The sequence below is a fragment of the Schistocerca nitens genome, chromosome 3 (assembly GCF_023898315.1).
Source record: "Schistocerca nitens isolate TAMUIC-IGC-003100 chromosome 3, iqSchNite1.1, whole genome shotgun sequence".
NCBI classification, from domain to species: domain Eukaryota; kingdom Metazoa; phylum Arthropoda; class Insecta; order Orthoptera; family Acrididae; genus Schistocerca; species Schistocerca nitens.
This window is the reverse complement of record NC_064616.1, coordinates 605,604,998-605,622,030: the sequence shown is the minus strand read 5'-3', so window position 1 is coordinate 605,622,030 and position 17,033 is coordinate 605,604,998. Positions and strand designations below refer to the sequence as shown.

The 17,033-nt window shown below is 48.2% G+C and overlaps 1 protein-coding gene across 1 annotated transcript in view; it reads right to left on the bottom strand.

Annotated features, from left to right (window-relative positions):
• LOC126248537 (regucalcin-like) overlaps positions 1-17,033 on the bottom strand; it is a 135,924-nt gene that overhangs the window by 21,011 nt on the left and 97,880 nt on the right. Inside the window, exons 4-5 of the mRNA XM_049949596.1 lie at positions 16,466-16,678; positions 16,276-16,388 (exon numbers count right to left, since the gene is read on the bottom strand). Of these exons, the coding sequence (XP_049805553.1) occupies positions 16,276-16,388; positions 16,466-16,678 (326 nt within the window). The remainder of the gene's footprint in view (positions 1-16,275; positions 16,389-16,465; positions 16,679-17,033) is intronic.

Here is a 17,033-nt window from a genome sequence, read left to right as displayed (position 1 = left end):
TCTTCTTTTCCTTTATATTTCCTTAATTATGTTTCATCATGTCTCTCTATTCTTCTCCTCCCTTCACCATGAGTTTCCCTCATACTCCCTGCTGCCAGCACTCCTATCTAAAATCTGTCTCTTCAATAATGTCTAATTATAACAGTACTTATGATCTAAGAATATAAACTCTATATGTATGTATTTTTCCAGGTGTACCTTTCTAATTGTTTATTTCACTTTTTGTACTAGATGTAGTTTAACATGCCTACTAAAACATATGAATGTAAAATAATTAGAATGCCTGGTTAGATGTAAGAGAGGGCCTGATGGCCCTAATCTTGCCAGGTTAAATAAATCAATAAATAAATAAATTGATATGACCACACTGCCTGCAGGCCTGACTGGCCTGTTCATCTTTTCATGTGGCCGCACTCAGAGCTTCGCGTGAAACTCACGGCTTAACACACACCTCAAATTAAATATCCTGCAAGCGCTCCACCAAGCCATCTCGTTCAGAGGACGCTAAATTGATATGTCACCACTGCCCGCCACCCTGACTGGCCAGTGCATCTTTTCAAGTGGTCCCACTCAGAGCTTCGCATGCCGCTCAGGGCTCAACAGACACCTCAGATTAAATATCCTGCAAGTGCTCCACCAGGCCATCTCGCTCAGAGGACGTAAATTGATATGACCCCACTGCCCGCCGCCCTGACTGACCTGTGCATCATTCCAAGTGGCAGCACACAGAGCTTCACGTGCTGCTCACAGCTCAACAGACACCTCAAATTAAATATCCTGCAAGCGCTCCACCACGACATCTCGCTCAGAGGACGCTAAATTGATATGACCCCACTGCCTGACGTCCTGACTGGCCTGTGCATCTTTTCAAGTGGCTGCACTCAGAGCTTCGCGTGAAACTCACTGGTCAACAGACATCTCAAATGTAATATCCTGCAAGCGCTCCACCACGCCATCTTGCTCTGAGGACGCTAAATTGATATGACCACACTGCCTGCGGCCCTGACTGGCCTGTGCATCTTTTCAAGTGGCCGCACTCAGAGCTTCGCGTGAAACTCACGGCTTAACACACACCTCACATTAAATATCCTGCAAGCGCTCCACCAGGCCATCTCGTTCAGAGGACGCTAAATTGATACGTCCACACTGCCCGCCACCCTGACTGGGCTGTGCATCTTTTCAAGTTGCCGCACTCAGAGCTTCGCGTGAAATGCAAGGCTCAACACACACCAAAAAATTAAATATCCTGCAAGCGCTCCACCAGGCCATCTCGCTCAGAGGACGCTAAGTTGATACGACCCCACTGCCTGCTGCCATGACTGGCCTGTGAATCTATTCAAGTGGCCGCACTCAGAGCTTTGTGTGCCACTCACGGGTCAACAGACACCTCAAATTAAATATCCTGCAAGCACTCCACCGGGCCATCTCGCTCTGAGGACTCTAAATTGAAATGACCCCACTGCCTGCCGCCCTGGCTGGCCTGCGCATCTTTCCAAGTGGCCGCACTCAGAGCTTCGCGTGCCTCTTACAGGTCAACAGACACCTAAAATTAAATATCCTGAAAGCACTCCACCAGGCCATCTCGCTCTGAGGATGCTAAATTGATATAACTCCACTGCCCACCACCCTGACTGGCCTGCGCATCTTTTCAGGTGGCCGCACTTAGAGCTTCGCGTGCTGCTCGCGGCTCAACAGACATCTTAAATTAAATATCCTGGAAGCAGTCCACCAGGCCATCTCGCTCTGAGGACGCTAAATTGATACGACCCCATTGCCCGCCGCACTGATTGGCCTGTGCATCTTTTCAAGTGGCCGCACTCAGAGCTTCACCCCAGATGTAGGGCATCTACAGACCTACCACCATTAGTATCGAACACTGGCGCGACAATACATTGAGGTAGCATGATGCTGCTAAACATTAGTAATAATCACAGACAATTTGAGTATATCAGCATTAATGACTATTTGTTTCTATCAAAAATACTACTCTCATTTACACACTGAGGTGACAAAGTCAAGGGATAGCGATATGCACATGTACAGGAGCTGGTAGTATAGTGTACTCAAGGTGTAAAAGTGCAGTGTACTGGCGGAGATGTTATTTGCACTCAGGCAATTCATGCGAAAAAGTTTCCTAGGTAATTATGGGTGCATGACGGGAATTGGAGCTAGACGCATGGGTCATTCTATTTCGGAAATCGTTAGGGAATTCAATATTCCGAGAGCCACAGCGTCAAGAGTGTACCGAGAATACCACGTTTCAGGCATTAATTCTCTCCGCTGACAGTGCAGTGGCAGACGGCCTTCACTTAACGACCGAGAGCAGTGGCGTTTGCGTAGAGTCGTCACTGCTAACAGACAAGCAGCACTGCGTGAAATAATCGCAGAAACCCATGTGGAACGTACGACGAACGGATCTATTGAGACAGCGCGTCGAAATTTGGTGTTATTGGGCCAGCCGGCCGGGGTGGCCAAGTGGTTCTAGGCGCTACAGCTTGGAACCGCGCGACCGCTACGGTCGCAGGTTCGAATCCTGCCTCGGGCATGGATGTGAGTGATGTCCTTAGGTTCGTTAGGTTTAAGCAGTTATACGTCCTAGGGTACTGATGACCACAGCAGTTAAGTCCAATAGTGCTCGGAGCCATTTGAACCATTTTTGTTATTGGGCTATGGCAGCAGACGACGGACGCGAATGCCTTTGCTAATAGCACGACATCGCCTGCGCTCGTGGCTGTATCGATTGGACCCTAGACGACTGGAAAACCGTGGTCTGTTCAGATAAGTTCCGATATCAGTTGGTGAGGGCTGACTGTAGGGTTTCGTCAACAAATCACTGTGCAAGATGGTGGTGGCTTAATAATGGTGTGAGTCGTGTTCACATGGGACGGACTGGGTCCTCTGGTCAACTGAACCGATCATTGACTGGAAATGGTTATGTTCGACTACTGGAGATTGCAGCCATTCAACGAAGCAATTTTTATGGATAAGAGCGCGCCATATACCCAGCCACAATTGTTCTCGATTGTTCTGAAGAACATTCTGGACAATTCGAGCGAATGATGTGGCCACCCAGGTCGGCCGACATGAATTCCATAGAACATGTGTAGGACATAATCGAGAGGTCAGTTCGTGCACAAAATCCTGCACTTGCAACACTTTCACAATTTTTGACGGCTATTGAGGCAGCGTGGCTCAATATTTCTGCAGAGAACTTCCAACGACTTTTGAGTCCACGTCACGTCGAGTTGCTGCACTACGTTGGGAAAAAGGAGGTCCGACATGATATAAAGCAGTATCCCATGACTTTTATCACCTCAGTGTAATAAGGCAACAGTGTATTTTTACGTCTACCCGAAAGTTCCAAGAGCCTAGTGTCCATGCCCCATTCTAATGTACATTGTCATAATCGGGTCTTTTTTTTTTTTTTTTTTTGTGGTTTTCGGGCGCACAACTTCAATGGTCATTAGCGCCCTGACTACTCTAAGAATGCACCGCGAGGCACAAGTTGACAACAACAACTAAAAGGGAAAACACAATAAAAGACAGACTGACAGGCATAGGATTAAAAAACATCATCAAATGTCCTTAGCGAGGTTTGTCAAATTGATAAAACAAAGAACACGAGCAGCTGCTCGTGGGTCATCCGCTAAAATGGCATCTAAAGTAGCAGGCAGGTTAAGATCGAGGCGCAGTGTTTTAAGATCGGGACAGGACATTAAAATGTGACGAACCGTCAGCAAGTGCCCACATGGGCAGAACGGCGCCGGCGCAGCCGTCAGCAGATGGCGATGGCTGAACCGGCAGTGTCCAATTCTTAACCTTGCTAAAACGACCTCCTCCCGCCGAGAAGGGCGTGAGGAGGACGTCCAAGCCACGGGAAGAGGTTTTAAGGCCCGAAGCTTGTTGTCGGTAAGTGCAGCCCAATCGGCATGCCACAGCGACACAACGCGCCGACAAATGACCCTGCTAAAATCGGACGAAGGGACACAACAAGAAGCTGTCCGAGGCTGGAGGACCGCAGCCTTGGCCGCGGCATCTGCAGCTTCGTTCCCAGGGATACCGACATGGCCAGGAACCCACATAAAGCTAACCGGCGTACCGACGTCCACCAGCTGCTGAAGAGAGCGTTGGATCCGGTGTACGAAAGGGTGAACCGGGTACGGATCACTGAGGCTCTGGATGGCGCTCAGGGAATCTGAGCAGATGACATATGCAGAATGTCGGTGGCGGCAGATGTACAGAACAGCCTGGTAGAGGGCAAAGAGCTCAGCTGTGAAGACCGAACAATGGCCATGGAGCCGGTATTGGAAACTTTGTGCCCCGACAATAAAGGAACACCCGACCCCGTCATTGGTCTTAGAGCCATCTGTATAAATGAAAGTCATGTTGTTGAACTTCGAACGAAGTTCCAAAAAACGGGAGTGGTAGACCGAACCGGGGGTGACCTCTTTTGGGAGCGAGCTGAGGTCGAGGTGAACGCGGACCTGAGCCTGGAGCCAAGGTGGCGTGCGGCTCTCGCCCACTCGAAAGGTTGCAGGGAGTGAAAAATGAAGGAGTTGAAGGAGGCGACGAAAGCGAACTCCAGGGGGTAGCAAGGCAGAGACATACAACCCGTATTGAAGGTCAAGAGAGTCGTCAAAAAAGGAACGATAAGAAGGATGGTCGGGCATTGACAGGAGCCGACAGGCATACCGACAAAGCAGTATATCGCGCCGGTAGGTGAGTGGCAATTCGCCAGCGTCGGCATGAAGACTCTCTACGGGACTGGTATAAAATGCTCCGATCGCAAGTCGTAAACCCCGATGTTGTATGGAGTTGAGGCGGCGTAAGATGGATGGCCGTGCAGAGGAGTATACGAAGCTCCCATAATCCAGCTTGGAGCGGACGATCGACCGATATAGACGAAGTAGGACGGTTCGATCCGCTCCCCACGACATACCACTGAGAACACGGAGGACATTTAAAGAACGGGTACAACGGGCGGCCAAATATGACACATGTGGAGACCAGCTAAGTTTCCTGTCAAAGGTAAGGCCTAAAAATTTGATTGTCTCCACGAGTGGGAGAGCAACGGGACCGAGTCGTAAGGACGGTGGGAGAAACTCTTTGTAGCGCCAGAAGTTAATACAGACCGTCTTCTCGGCAGAAAAACGGAAGCCATTGGCGACACTCCAGGAGTAAAGACGGTCAAGAGAACGCTGAAGACAGCGCTCCAAGACACGTGGACACTGCGCGCTGCAATAGATGGTAAAATCGTCCACGAAAAGGGAGCCTGATACATCAGCTGGGAGGCAATCCATTATTGGATTGATCGCGATGGCGAAGAGAGCGACGCTCAAAACTGAGCCCTGTGGCACCCCATTCTCCTGGCGAAAGGTGTCGGACAGGACAGAACCCACACGTACCCGAAACTGTCGATCCATTAAAAAGGAACGAATAAAAAGAGGGAGGCGACCGCGAAAGCCCCACGTATGCATGGTGCGGAGAATGCCCGCCCTCCAACAGGTGTCGTAAGCCTTCTCCAAATCAAAGAACACAGCCGCGGTCGGGCGCTTCCGCAAGAAGTTATTCATGATGAAGGTCGACAAGGTAACCAGATGGTCGACAGCAGAGCGGCGCCTTCGAAATCCACATTGTACATTGGTAAGTAGGCGTCGAGACTCGAGCAGCCAAACCAATCTAGAGTTAACCATTCGCTCCAACACTTTACAGACACAGCTGGTAAGCGAGATAGGTCGATAACTGGAAGGCAAGTGCTTGTCCTTCCCCGGCTTAGGAATCGGGACAACAATAGACTCGCGCCAGCATGCGGGAACATGTCCCTCAATCCAGATGTGATTGTATGTACGAAGAAGAAAACCTTTACCCGCAGGAGAAAGGTTCTTCAGCATCTGAATATGAATAGAATCAGGCCCTGGAGCGGAGGACCGTGATCGGCCAAGTGCGGTTTCGAGTTCCCGCATGGTGAATGGGGCATTATAACTTTCACAATTCGAGGAGCGGAAGTCACGTGGCCTAGCCTCCTCGGCCTGTTTGCGGGGGAGGAAGGCAGGGTGGTAATGAGCGGAGCTCGAAACCTCGGCGAAAAAGCGGCCGAAGGCATTGGAGACAGCCTCAGGGGCCACAAGGACTTCATTCGCGACCTTCAAGCCAGAAATTGGGGAGTGGACCTTAGTGCCAGATAGCCGGCGCAGGCTACCCCAGACAACAGAAGAAGGAGTAGAACTGTTGAAGGTGCTGGTGAAAGCAGCCCAGCTGGCTTTCTTGCTTTCTTTAATAATACGACGACACTGAGCACGTAATCGTTTATAATTAATACAATTCGCCACTGTAGGGTGGCGTTGAAAGGTGCGTAAAGCACGTCGACGAGCACGTATAGCGTCCCTACATGCTGCGGTCCACCAGGGGACCGGTACGCGACGTGGAGAAGAGGTAGGGTGAGGGATGGAATATTCAGCAGCAGCGAGAATGACTTCCGTGAGGTGTGCGACCTGACGATCGCAGCTTGTGAAGGTTTGATCCTGAAAGGTCGCCCTGGAAGAGAAGAGCCCCCAGTCTGCCTTGGAGATGGTCCAACGAGAGGAGCACGGAGAGGGAGTATGCTGCAGGAGATGGATAATACACGGGAAGTGGTCGCTCGAATATGTATCAGCAAGGGCATACCACTCAAACCGGCGTGCAAGTTGGGGAGTACATATAGAGAGGTCTAAATGGGAATAGGTATGAGATGTGTCCGAAAGAAAAGTAGGGGCGCCAGTATTGAGGCAGACAAGATTGAGCTGGTTGAAAAGGTCCGCTAACAAGGAGCCCCTCGGGCAGGATGCTGGAGAGCCCCAAAGAGGATGGTGGGCATTGAAGTCTCCAGTTAACAAAAATGGTGCAGGTAGCTGAGCAACAAGTTGCGTCATGTCTGCCCTGGTAACGGCAGATGACGATGGAGCGTAAACGGTACAAAAGGAAAACGTAAAAGTGGGGAGAGTAATGCGGATGGCAACTGCCTGCAGGCCGGTGTGCAACGTGATGGGATCGTAGTAAATATCATCCCGGACCAGCAACATAACCCCTCCATGAGCTGGGATACCTACCACAGGGGGTAGGTCAAAACGCACAGAGGTGTAGTGTGCCAAGGCAATTTGATCGCATGGGCGTAGCTTCGTTTCCTGGAGGGCTACGACGAGCGGACGATGCGAGCGGAGCAGCAACTTCAAGTCCTCTCGGTTGGAGCGAACGCTGCGAATATTCCAGTTAATAAGTGCCATCGGAAGAAAAGGAAGATGAGAGAAGGGGTCACCTCGAAGGCCGCTGAGGGCCTGGCTTCGAGCGAGCACTGCCGCCGCTATCAGTAGGCGGACAGTCATCGTCCATTGGTTCTATAGGTTCATCGGCCATCTTGGGAAGATGGCCGGGAGGGGGAGCTTCCTCCGCCGGTGAACGGCCAGATGTTCGGCTACCAGCGGTGCGGCCAGGCGAAAGGGATGACGGCCTGGGGCGGCAACCGCTGGGTGGCGCAGGAGAAGAAATGCGCCGTGGCGGAGAAGGAGAACTGTGCTTCCTATTAGCCTTCTTGGATGGTCGTTTGGTGGAAGTACCGGACGAAGGCTGGGAGGTCGAGGTACGTAGGAAGTCTGCACGGGACGGTTCCTTCTTGTAGGCCCGTGCATCTGACTTCTGGGTCTTCGTCTTAGCAGAAGCTGATGAAGGGGCTGGTGTCTGTGGGGTGATGGGACGAAGAGGAGACGTCGACCGCGCGATCTTAGCACTGGCCGAACGGACGACCGTGGTGCTGAAGGTCAGATCGCATGTCTGGGTTGCTACCTCCCGGGTAGTCCGAGGAGAGGCGAGGACAGTGCTGTATTTCCCCGCTGGGAGCAGCGTGGGCTTCCTACTAGCCAATAGCTTGCGAGCAGCCGAGGTGGACACTTTCTCTTTGACTCGAATTTCCTGGATACAGCGTTCTTCCTTATAGACAGGACAGTCGCGGGAGGATGCGGCATGGTCACCCTGACAGTTCACACAACGAGGAGACGGAGGTGGACAGTCACCCTCATGGGCATCCCTGCCACAAGTGACACATTTAGCCGCATTGGAACAAGACTGTCGAGTGTGATTGAAACGCTGACACTGGTAGCAGCGCGTAGGTGTCGGGACATAGGGGCGAACAGAAATAACCTCGTAGCCCGCCTTGATGCGCGATGGCAGCTTAACACTATCGAAGGTTAAGAAAAGTGTCCGGGTCGGTACAAGGTCATTGTTGACCTTTTTCATGACCCTATGGACAGCCGTCACGCCCTGCTCAGCGAGGAAAGATTGAATCTCCTCGTCAGTCAAGCCGTCGAGGGATCTAGTGTAGACCACACCACGAGACGAATTCAAAGTTCGGTGAGCCTCCACCCGGACAGGGAACGTGTACAGGAGTGTGGCCCGAAGCAGTTTTTGTGCCTGAAAGGCGCTCTCAGTTTCGAGTAATAAGGTACCGTTACGCAACCTGGTACAAGATTTGACAGATCCGGCTATGGCATCGACGCCCTTCTGGATAACGAAAGGGTTGACAGAGGAAAAATCCTTTCCGTCCTCAGATCGAGAAACTACGAGGAACTGTGGGGCAGGCGGTAGTATTTTTGTCACTGTTGGCTGGTCACGTTTCCGTTTGTGGGTCGAAGTCGAAAGCGATGGAGTAGAATCCATTGCGGAGGAATCCCCCATGATTGCCAGCGTCTCCGATGGCGCGCTCCTTCCTTGTGGGGACCCTCTCAGAGGGCACACCCGCCTTAGGTGAATGTTTACACCTCAGGTCACACCTCCCGAGAAACAGACGGAGGGACCAATCGGCATGGTCAGAAGGTATCAGCTCAGGCAATCACCCCTCCCCGGGCCTGGCCTTTACCAGGGGGTACGCGCGTGCCTTACATGTCTACCCAGGGCGGGGACTTACGCGTTACCCCGTCACCGGCTACGCGTGCGAACGCGTGGGTCGGCCTTCAGACACGCACAGGGAGGAAGGAAGAAGAGGAAAAAGAAGAGAGAGGGAGGGAGAAAGAGGACAGACTGTCTCAAACGCCGAGGCGGAGACCAGAGAAGGCAAGGAGAAGAAGGCAATGAGAAAGCAAGGAGAAGGAGGCAAGGAGAAGAAGGCAATGAGAAGGCAAGGAGAAAAAGGCAATGAGAAGGCAAGGAGGAGTCAAGGGAAAGAGTAAGGAAGACAGTGAAGTGGAGAAGAGCAAAGAAAGGAACCAACAAAAGGAAGGAAGAAACGAGAAGTGAAAAACCAAAAAGACCACGATTATAGGTCGTGAAACCGTCCGTCTCCGGACGCAGGCGCTAACTACCCCCGTGAGGGGGATGGACTCCTTTTAGTCGCCTCTTACGACAGGCAGGAATACCTCGGGCCTATTCTAATCCCCGGACCCGCAGGGGGGATAATCGGGTCTGCATATACTTTAGTTAAATTTTTTATGTATTACAGAGATTTAAACATTCCAATATTTTCTTAAGCAGCGGCTTATTCAACTGCCAAACCATAGAGGAGGTTGCTCCCATTGAGAGCTTGAGCAGCATGTATCCACATATCTATTAATGGACATAAGTATGAGGTGTGTCCAAGCTTCGCATTTGTGATTGCTTGAACTCTGCTGGGGACAGCTTATATGAGGGGGCTGAATATCTGTGGAGGAAGGACAGTCCAATCTTCCTCAGGAGTGGAAACCAAAGGAGGTAGTGATGTTGGAGGCTGGGGTCTGGAGCGAAGTCAACTTATCCCAGAAGAACAGTAATATCACAAATTGAGTCCGCCTTGATGCAAAAGACCGTGTTATTTGTTTATTTCTTTATTATACCGCCGGCCGGTGTGGCCAAGCGGTTCTAGGCGCTTCAGTCTGGAACCGCGCGACCGCTACGGTCGCAGGTTCGAATCCTGCCTCGGGCATGGGTGTGTGGGATGTCCTTAGGTTAGTTAGGTTTAAGTAGTTCTAAGTTCTAGGGGACTGATGACCACAGATGTTAAGTCCCATAGTGCTCAGAGCCATTTGAACTATTTTTTATTACACCAAACTAGTTTCGGCGACAAATATCACCATCATCAGTAGTTTTTTTTAATGTAAAACATGCAGAAAATGGTATGGTTGAACAAACACAGTAAAACACTATTACATTTTTACAAATCGTCTTTTTAAATATAGTTTATTGACACTTTTATACTACCTTATTTATTGTATGCTACAGCATGTTTTAAGCTATTATTGGCGCTGTTTGTGACATATTTTCTGTGCTCTTTTCTCTGTTGCCGTCTTTTTACTTAGCGAACATCATGTCATCTGCAACCATCTGAGCGGCTGTTAGTAAACAAATACTCAAAGGTGAACTTCGTATGTAAGCACTATATACTTGGGGTTGTGGTAGTGTTGTGGAAGCCAGTTATTTAGGCGTGTATTTAGCTGTTGCTTAGCTATTCGTGTACTCACGTTCGTTGGATGGTGTGTGGCTGCTTTTTACACAGAAAAACAAAACTATTGCACTTTGTTTCTGATCCAGAATATTACGCCATCTTGCTGTTGGCGTGTGTCGCGAGAGGCGTATCGCAAGTGGCGAGAAAGGCTATGAAAAACTGTAGCGCGAATTACGACGACTTCTGTTCATTATTTATGTCTCTGTTTGAGAGGGGGAAGTGGTTCTTTTGCGTGTGTGTGCTTTCTGTTCTGTGTACTTGGAATAGCTAAGCAACAGCTAAAGACACACCAAAATAACTGGTTTCCACAACACTACCACAACCCCAAGTATATACTGATGACATACGAAGTTCACCTTTGATTATTTGTTTACTAATAGCCGCTCACATGGTTGCAGATGACATGATGTTCGCTAAGTAAAAAGACGGGAACTAAAAAAAGAGCACAGAAAATATGTCACAAACAGCGCCAATAATAGCTTAAAACATGCTGTAGCATACAATAAATAAGGTAGTTTAAAAGTATCAATATAAAACTATATTTCAAAAGACGATTTGTAAAAATGTAATAGTGTTTTACTGTGTTTGTACAACCATTCCATTTTCTGCATCTTTTAGATTTAAAAAAAAAAAACCACTGATGATGGTGATATTTGTCGCCGAAACTAGTTTGGGATAATAAAGAAATAAACAAATAACACGTTGTTTTGCATCAAGGCGGACTCAATTTGTGATATTACTGTTTTTCTATGCAAACACGGACCAAATGGAAGAGTTCCAAGATAATATTATCATCTCAGAAGTGTTCCACGGGATTAGGGTCTGGACTATGGGAACGCCAGTCCATTTCCACGACTATTTTCGTCAACAAACCATTGCCTCACAGATGCTGCTTTATCACATGATGCATGGTCATGCTGATATAAATCATCGTATCCGAACTATTCCTCCATTTTACGAAGTACAAAATGCTGTAAAATGTGTTCATATCCTTCCACAATTATCGTTTTCTTAAGCGCAATGAGCGGTCCACACACAGACCACGAAAAACACCCACTTACCTTAAGATCAACTCCGTTGTAATTCACTGTTGGCATTCCACATGACGCCAAGTAATGTTGTCCAGACATTTGGCAAACCCTAACCCTCCCATCGGATTGCCACTGGGTACAACATCATCATTACACCAAACTACTTGTTTCCAGCTATCCACTGTCCAGTGGCGTCACTTTTTTCACCACTTCAAGTGGCGCTTAGCATTGATTACAGAAATGTGAGGGTTATGAGGATCTGCTCAGCCACTGTACCCCATTAATTTTAACACTCTACGCACAGTCACTGTGCTAACTAGCCTTTTCGAAGCACTTTGGAACTCACGAGTGACGCCGTCCGCTGATTTAATGCAATTTTTTAAATCCATCCTCCACAGTGCTCTTCGGTTCCTGTCCGTCAGTACATGCGGTGATGGTTTAGCTGTGGTTGTTCTTGGCGTGTTCGCATCACCAACAGTTGACAGCTTTAGGAGGAGCTTTAGAATGGCTGAAATGTCCCTGATGGATTTGTTACTCAGGTAATATCCAACGACTCGTTCATATTCGGTGTCACTGAGCTTCCGTGGCCAACCGAGTCCACCGTTACTGCTTCTCTACTGACAACACAGTACTCCACGCCTCCTTATGCAGGGTGTTGATTTTAAATGAGGACATTGAAATATCTCGTAAACTGCACACCGGATCAAACCAAGTTTTAATTCCAATTGGATTGTCTCGGAGGTGGACATCCAACCATACTACACGCGTCCTGCCACACCATCCCGAGCGTCGGTGGCAGGGGGTAACTTTGAAATGTTCAATGGGACCCGTGTTTTTGTTGCGGGTTTGGATTCTACGGCAAAATCTACATACGTTTTGTCTGAAGCATGATCTTCGTTTCGCCACAGATGGCGCTGTAATCGGAGGAACAGGAGTGGGTACACAGTCGTATTCTACGACATGCTACCCAATGGCCCTTGAATATTCAACAGCACGTGGGATTCCACCTCCACACTGCGAGGGTAGGACTGGCCAGTATTTCATAACTTCTAACAGGAAACCCTATTCTCAACGTTGTATTCCTCCGACATATCGGGCAGGAGTCTACTCGACACGGCACCGTTGCCGTGTAGCGAACTACGACGTATCATAACAAACAGTACTCTGCGACTGGAGCTCACGTATCGCGCAAACATAGGAAAGACGGCGGCTCTAAACATTACAGTACTTGGGCAGTGTTTATTGCCTGCACACCTACGTATCATTTGGAGAACAGACTTGGAAGTGCATGATGAACGTTGCAACCACGGACGAAAAATTGATATGATCCTGATTTACGAAGAATGCAGGAGAAATGCTGAAGCTGCTGTAACCTTGTATGCCGAACGTTTTCCAGAGAAAGCTCGCCCTCGTTCGTTCTTTTACTAGGTTGTGAACGCTTTTATATCTGATAGCAGCGTACAGAGAGACAAAAGGAAGCAAACGTGTTACAGGAGAAGCTAATGTAACAACTGCACTAGCGGATAAGCGTCCGGCAATAACACCGCGGTTCCGGTATATCCGTAGGTAGCATTGTTACAACATCGCGTCTTCATAAGTATCACCCACACCACGTGTCTCCACATCAAGAACTTCACGCCGCCGATTTCAATAACCGGATAGTGTTTTGTGAATGGTCACGTCAAGAAATGCAACGACCTCCACGTTCTTTGCCGAGGTACTATTTTCCGACGAGTCTACATTCACAAATCATGGTAGCGTTAAGCGGCATAACACGCGTTACTAGAGCGTAGACAATCTCCAATTGTTACGGAAAGTTAACTATCACAGTCTTTGGTCGTCTAACGTATGGTGTGGCATCATGGGGAACAAACTCAGAGGGCCGGAGTGGCCGAGCGGTTCTAGCGCTTCAGTCTGGAACCGCGCGACCGCTACGGTCGCAGGTTCGAATCCTGCCTCGGGCATGGATGTGTGTGATGTCCTTAGGTTAGTTAGGTTTAAGTAGTTCTAAGTTCTAGGGGGCTGATGACCTCAGATGTTAAGTCCCATAGTGCTCAGAGCCATTTGAACCATTTGAACAAACTCATTGGTCCGTATTTTATCGACGGTACGTTGAATAGACGCAAATATCGAACGTTTTTGAAATAGGAGCTACCGGTACTCCTGCGTGACATTGCCCTGGACGTTCGACAACGTATATGGTTTCAGCATGACGGTCACCCAGCGCATTACGCAACTGAAGCACGTGAGGTATTAGGCCGTGGTTGCATTCGTCGGGCTTTTTTTTTTTAATTCTCATTGTGTTAGTTTTCGTTCGTTGTATCTGCTCGGAGCGGACGTCGAAATACACCCGTTTTAGTTCGTTGTTCATCCATTAACTAAGTTTTTTTTTTATTACAGAGGGCAGCTAACCCTCTGACCGAACACGCTGAGCTGCCGTGCCGGCTAAAATTCCGTTCCGGTACCGGGATCGGTGGATCGGCAGAGGTGGTCCTATTAATTGGTCCCCGACGTCGCTGGAATCGATGTCGCCGGATTTCTTTCTGTACGGATATTTAAAAGATAAGGCGTACCAGCAAGTGCCAACAGGCCGTGAAGACATGGTCGAACGCTTCAGCAATGCCTTTGTTGACATTCCTGCAGATATGCTTCTGTTCTGTGTATAGTCATTTGAAAAGCGAATCAGTAAGTGTACTGAAGTTGGCAGTATAAAGTATGAACACTTACTATAATAGGAAAAGAAGAGTAACGTTCGCCTTGAGCCACGCCCACTGTGGCACGTCGAGTACTCCCCTGCTCGATATATCCGATGTTGCTTGGTCGGTTGATTTGGGGGAGGGGACCAAACAGCGAGCCGGCCGGGGTGGCCGAGCGGTTCTAGGCGCTACAGTCTGGAACCGCGCGACCGCTACGGTCGCAGGTTCGAATCCTGCCTCGGGCATGGATGTGTGTGATGTCCTTAGGTTAGTTAGGTTTAAGTAGTTCTAAGTTCTAGGGGACAGATGACCTCAGAAGTTAAGTCCCATAGTGCTCAGAGCCATTTGAACCATTTTTGAACCAAACAACGAGGTCATCGGTCCCATCAGATTGTGTCACGGATGGGCAAGGAAATCGGCAGTGCCCTATCAAAGAAACCATCCCGGCATTTGCCTGTAGCGATTTAGGGTAATCACGGAAAACCTAAATCAGGATGGTCGGACGTGGGTTTGAACCGTCGTCTTCCCGAATGCGATTCCAATGCGCTAACCGGAGGAATACGACGTTGCGAATGCGGTTTCCAGTCAGTTAGAAGTAATGAAATACTGGCCTGTCCTACCCTCGCAGCTTGGAGGTCGGGTCCCACGTGCCATTAGATATCGAAGGGCCATTGAGTAGCATGTCGTAAATTACGACTGTGTACTCATTTCGGTTCCTCCAATTACAACGCCATCTGTGGTGAAACTAAGAAAATACTTCAGACAAAATGTATGTATATTTTGCCGTAGAATCGTAATCTGCAACAAAAACAGGGGTTGCCATTGAAGAATTCAAAGTTGCCCCCTGCCACCCAAGCGCTGGGTGGGGTGGGGGGTCGAATGTGGCATCGTATGTCCCCCTCCAAGACAAACGAATTGGAATTATAGCTTTTTTTGACTCGCTGTATAGGTTTCGAAATATTTCAATGTATTCAGTTAAAATGAACACCCTGTGTATAGACGAGTCCGACCCTGGTGACATTTAATGGTCAATTTCCCACTATATGGAGTTTCGAGATTTTTTGATAAGACAGTGTATTCCATACCATATGGTGGTTATAGCACGTCGATGGTGTGAAGATCTGGTCGCTGCGTAAGAAATAGGTTCAAATAGCTCTGAGCACTATGGGACTTAACATCTGAGATCATCAGTCCCCTAGAACTTACAACTACTTAAACCTAACTAACCTAAGGACATCACACACATCCATGCCCGAGGCAGGATTCGAACCTGCGACCGTTGCGGCTGCGTAAGACAAATAGATCACACAGAGGATGATCCACAGTAAGGGTGCTAAACAGTCATTATTTAAAGAATAAAAAGCAGTAATAATAAGTTATGTTACGTAGTAAACATCAGGAGAAGTCAGTCATTAGCCATAATTATTGTGGCATTATTACAATGCAGTAGATTTCAAGGGTTTGCTAAATTGATGTCGAGGATAAAGTCGCCATAGAATATACGAGAAGGTACGAAATCGTGTGAGTTACAAAGTAGGCTTTATAGCGTGCCAAGTGCATCGGACGGCGTTTAGACTTGATGCAGCCGCTCTCCTATCAGGGGAGACATTTCGTCAGTTTGCAGTCTGTGTGCAACACCGACTCGTACATCATTAGAACGAACTTTTAGGCGGAGTAGGTAGAAAGCTGTCGAAATGCTTAATCACAAAGCTAACCTCCTTGCCTCCCTCAATGAAAATGATTTGCCCACGTAATGTGTACGGAACCAAGGTCGCTATTCATAGATGATGCGTCTGCTGCTATATAGCAATATTGGGTCTGGTGTCAGAGGAATGTAGCACCACGGACGAATCACCATCAACAGTGTCACATGTTTTCACTACATGGCACACAGCGGAGAGATTTGGAATTTGACGCATGACGTCGGCTCGAAGTTTGGAAATCAGGACTTCACTCCATCAAGTCTTTTCTCTTGTCAGTCAAATACTAGAGGTGACAATTTATTTCACCACAACATGCATTCGAGTCTAGAGCCACCGCATAAAAGTTTGTTGGCGACCTCGACTACGGAAGTGAGTCTCTGCCCTAACAGAAATGAAAATATTACCTGTTTGCCACCATAGCACGCCACCCACAGTTTTCCGTCTGTATCAATAGTTTGGCCGTCTGGGAATCCTTCCACGCCCTGTTCTTCAAAGTTGAAAACCGTCCTTCTGTTGCCTGCAAAAGAAATGCTTCCGTCAGCACAAATCTTCAATTTTAGAGGAATACAGTTAGGAGGACCATACGTTGCTTACCTATTTCAGCCTTGGTGACATCAAAGTCGAAAGCATCTATTTTTCTAGTGGGAGAATCTATATAGTACATGGTTTTGTTGTCCAGGCTCCATGCAATGCCGTTTGAAACGCTGACTTTTGGTAAATGTGTCTTAGCGCTTCGGTCCTTGGAAATACTGAAAAATATTCCCCTGTCTACAATAACCTGTTTGTTTATTATCGGTGCCATTGTCCCTGAAACGAAAGTAACGAGCAATTTTGAACATAGCAACTTTTTAAACATATATTAAAAATATTATATATGGTGTAGAAAAATTCACTCAGTCGAAATTCACAGCACGATTTCTTGAAATCGAGCAATAAAACGCTTCCAATAAAATTTCGTCCTTATCACATTTTCGACAGAAATTGTCGTCAAATAAGGGGAATTTGGCAACACGGTACGACATGTAAGTCAAGTATCTACTTTCAATGTAGTGTAAATTGGGTTCGAATGTATTAGATCATGTATTTGACGAGTTTGGCATGTCTGTTCTAGTCCATCGGTTCACCTCATCCCTGGTCTACCCGAAATTCTTTTGCATATTGG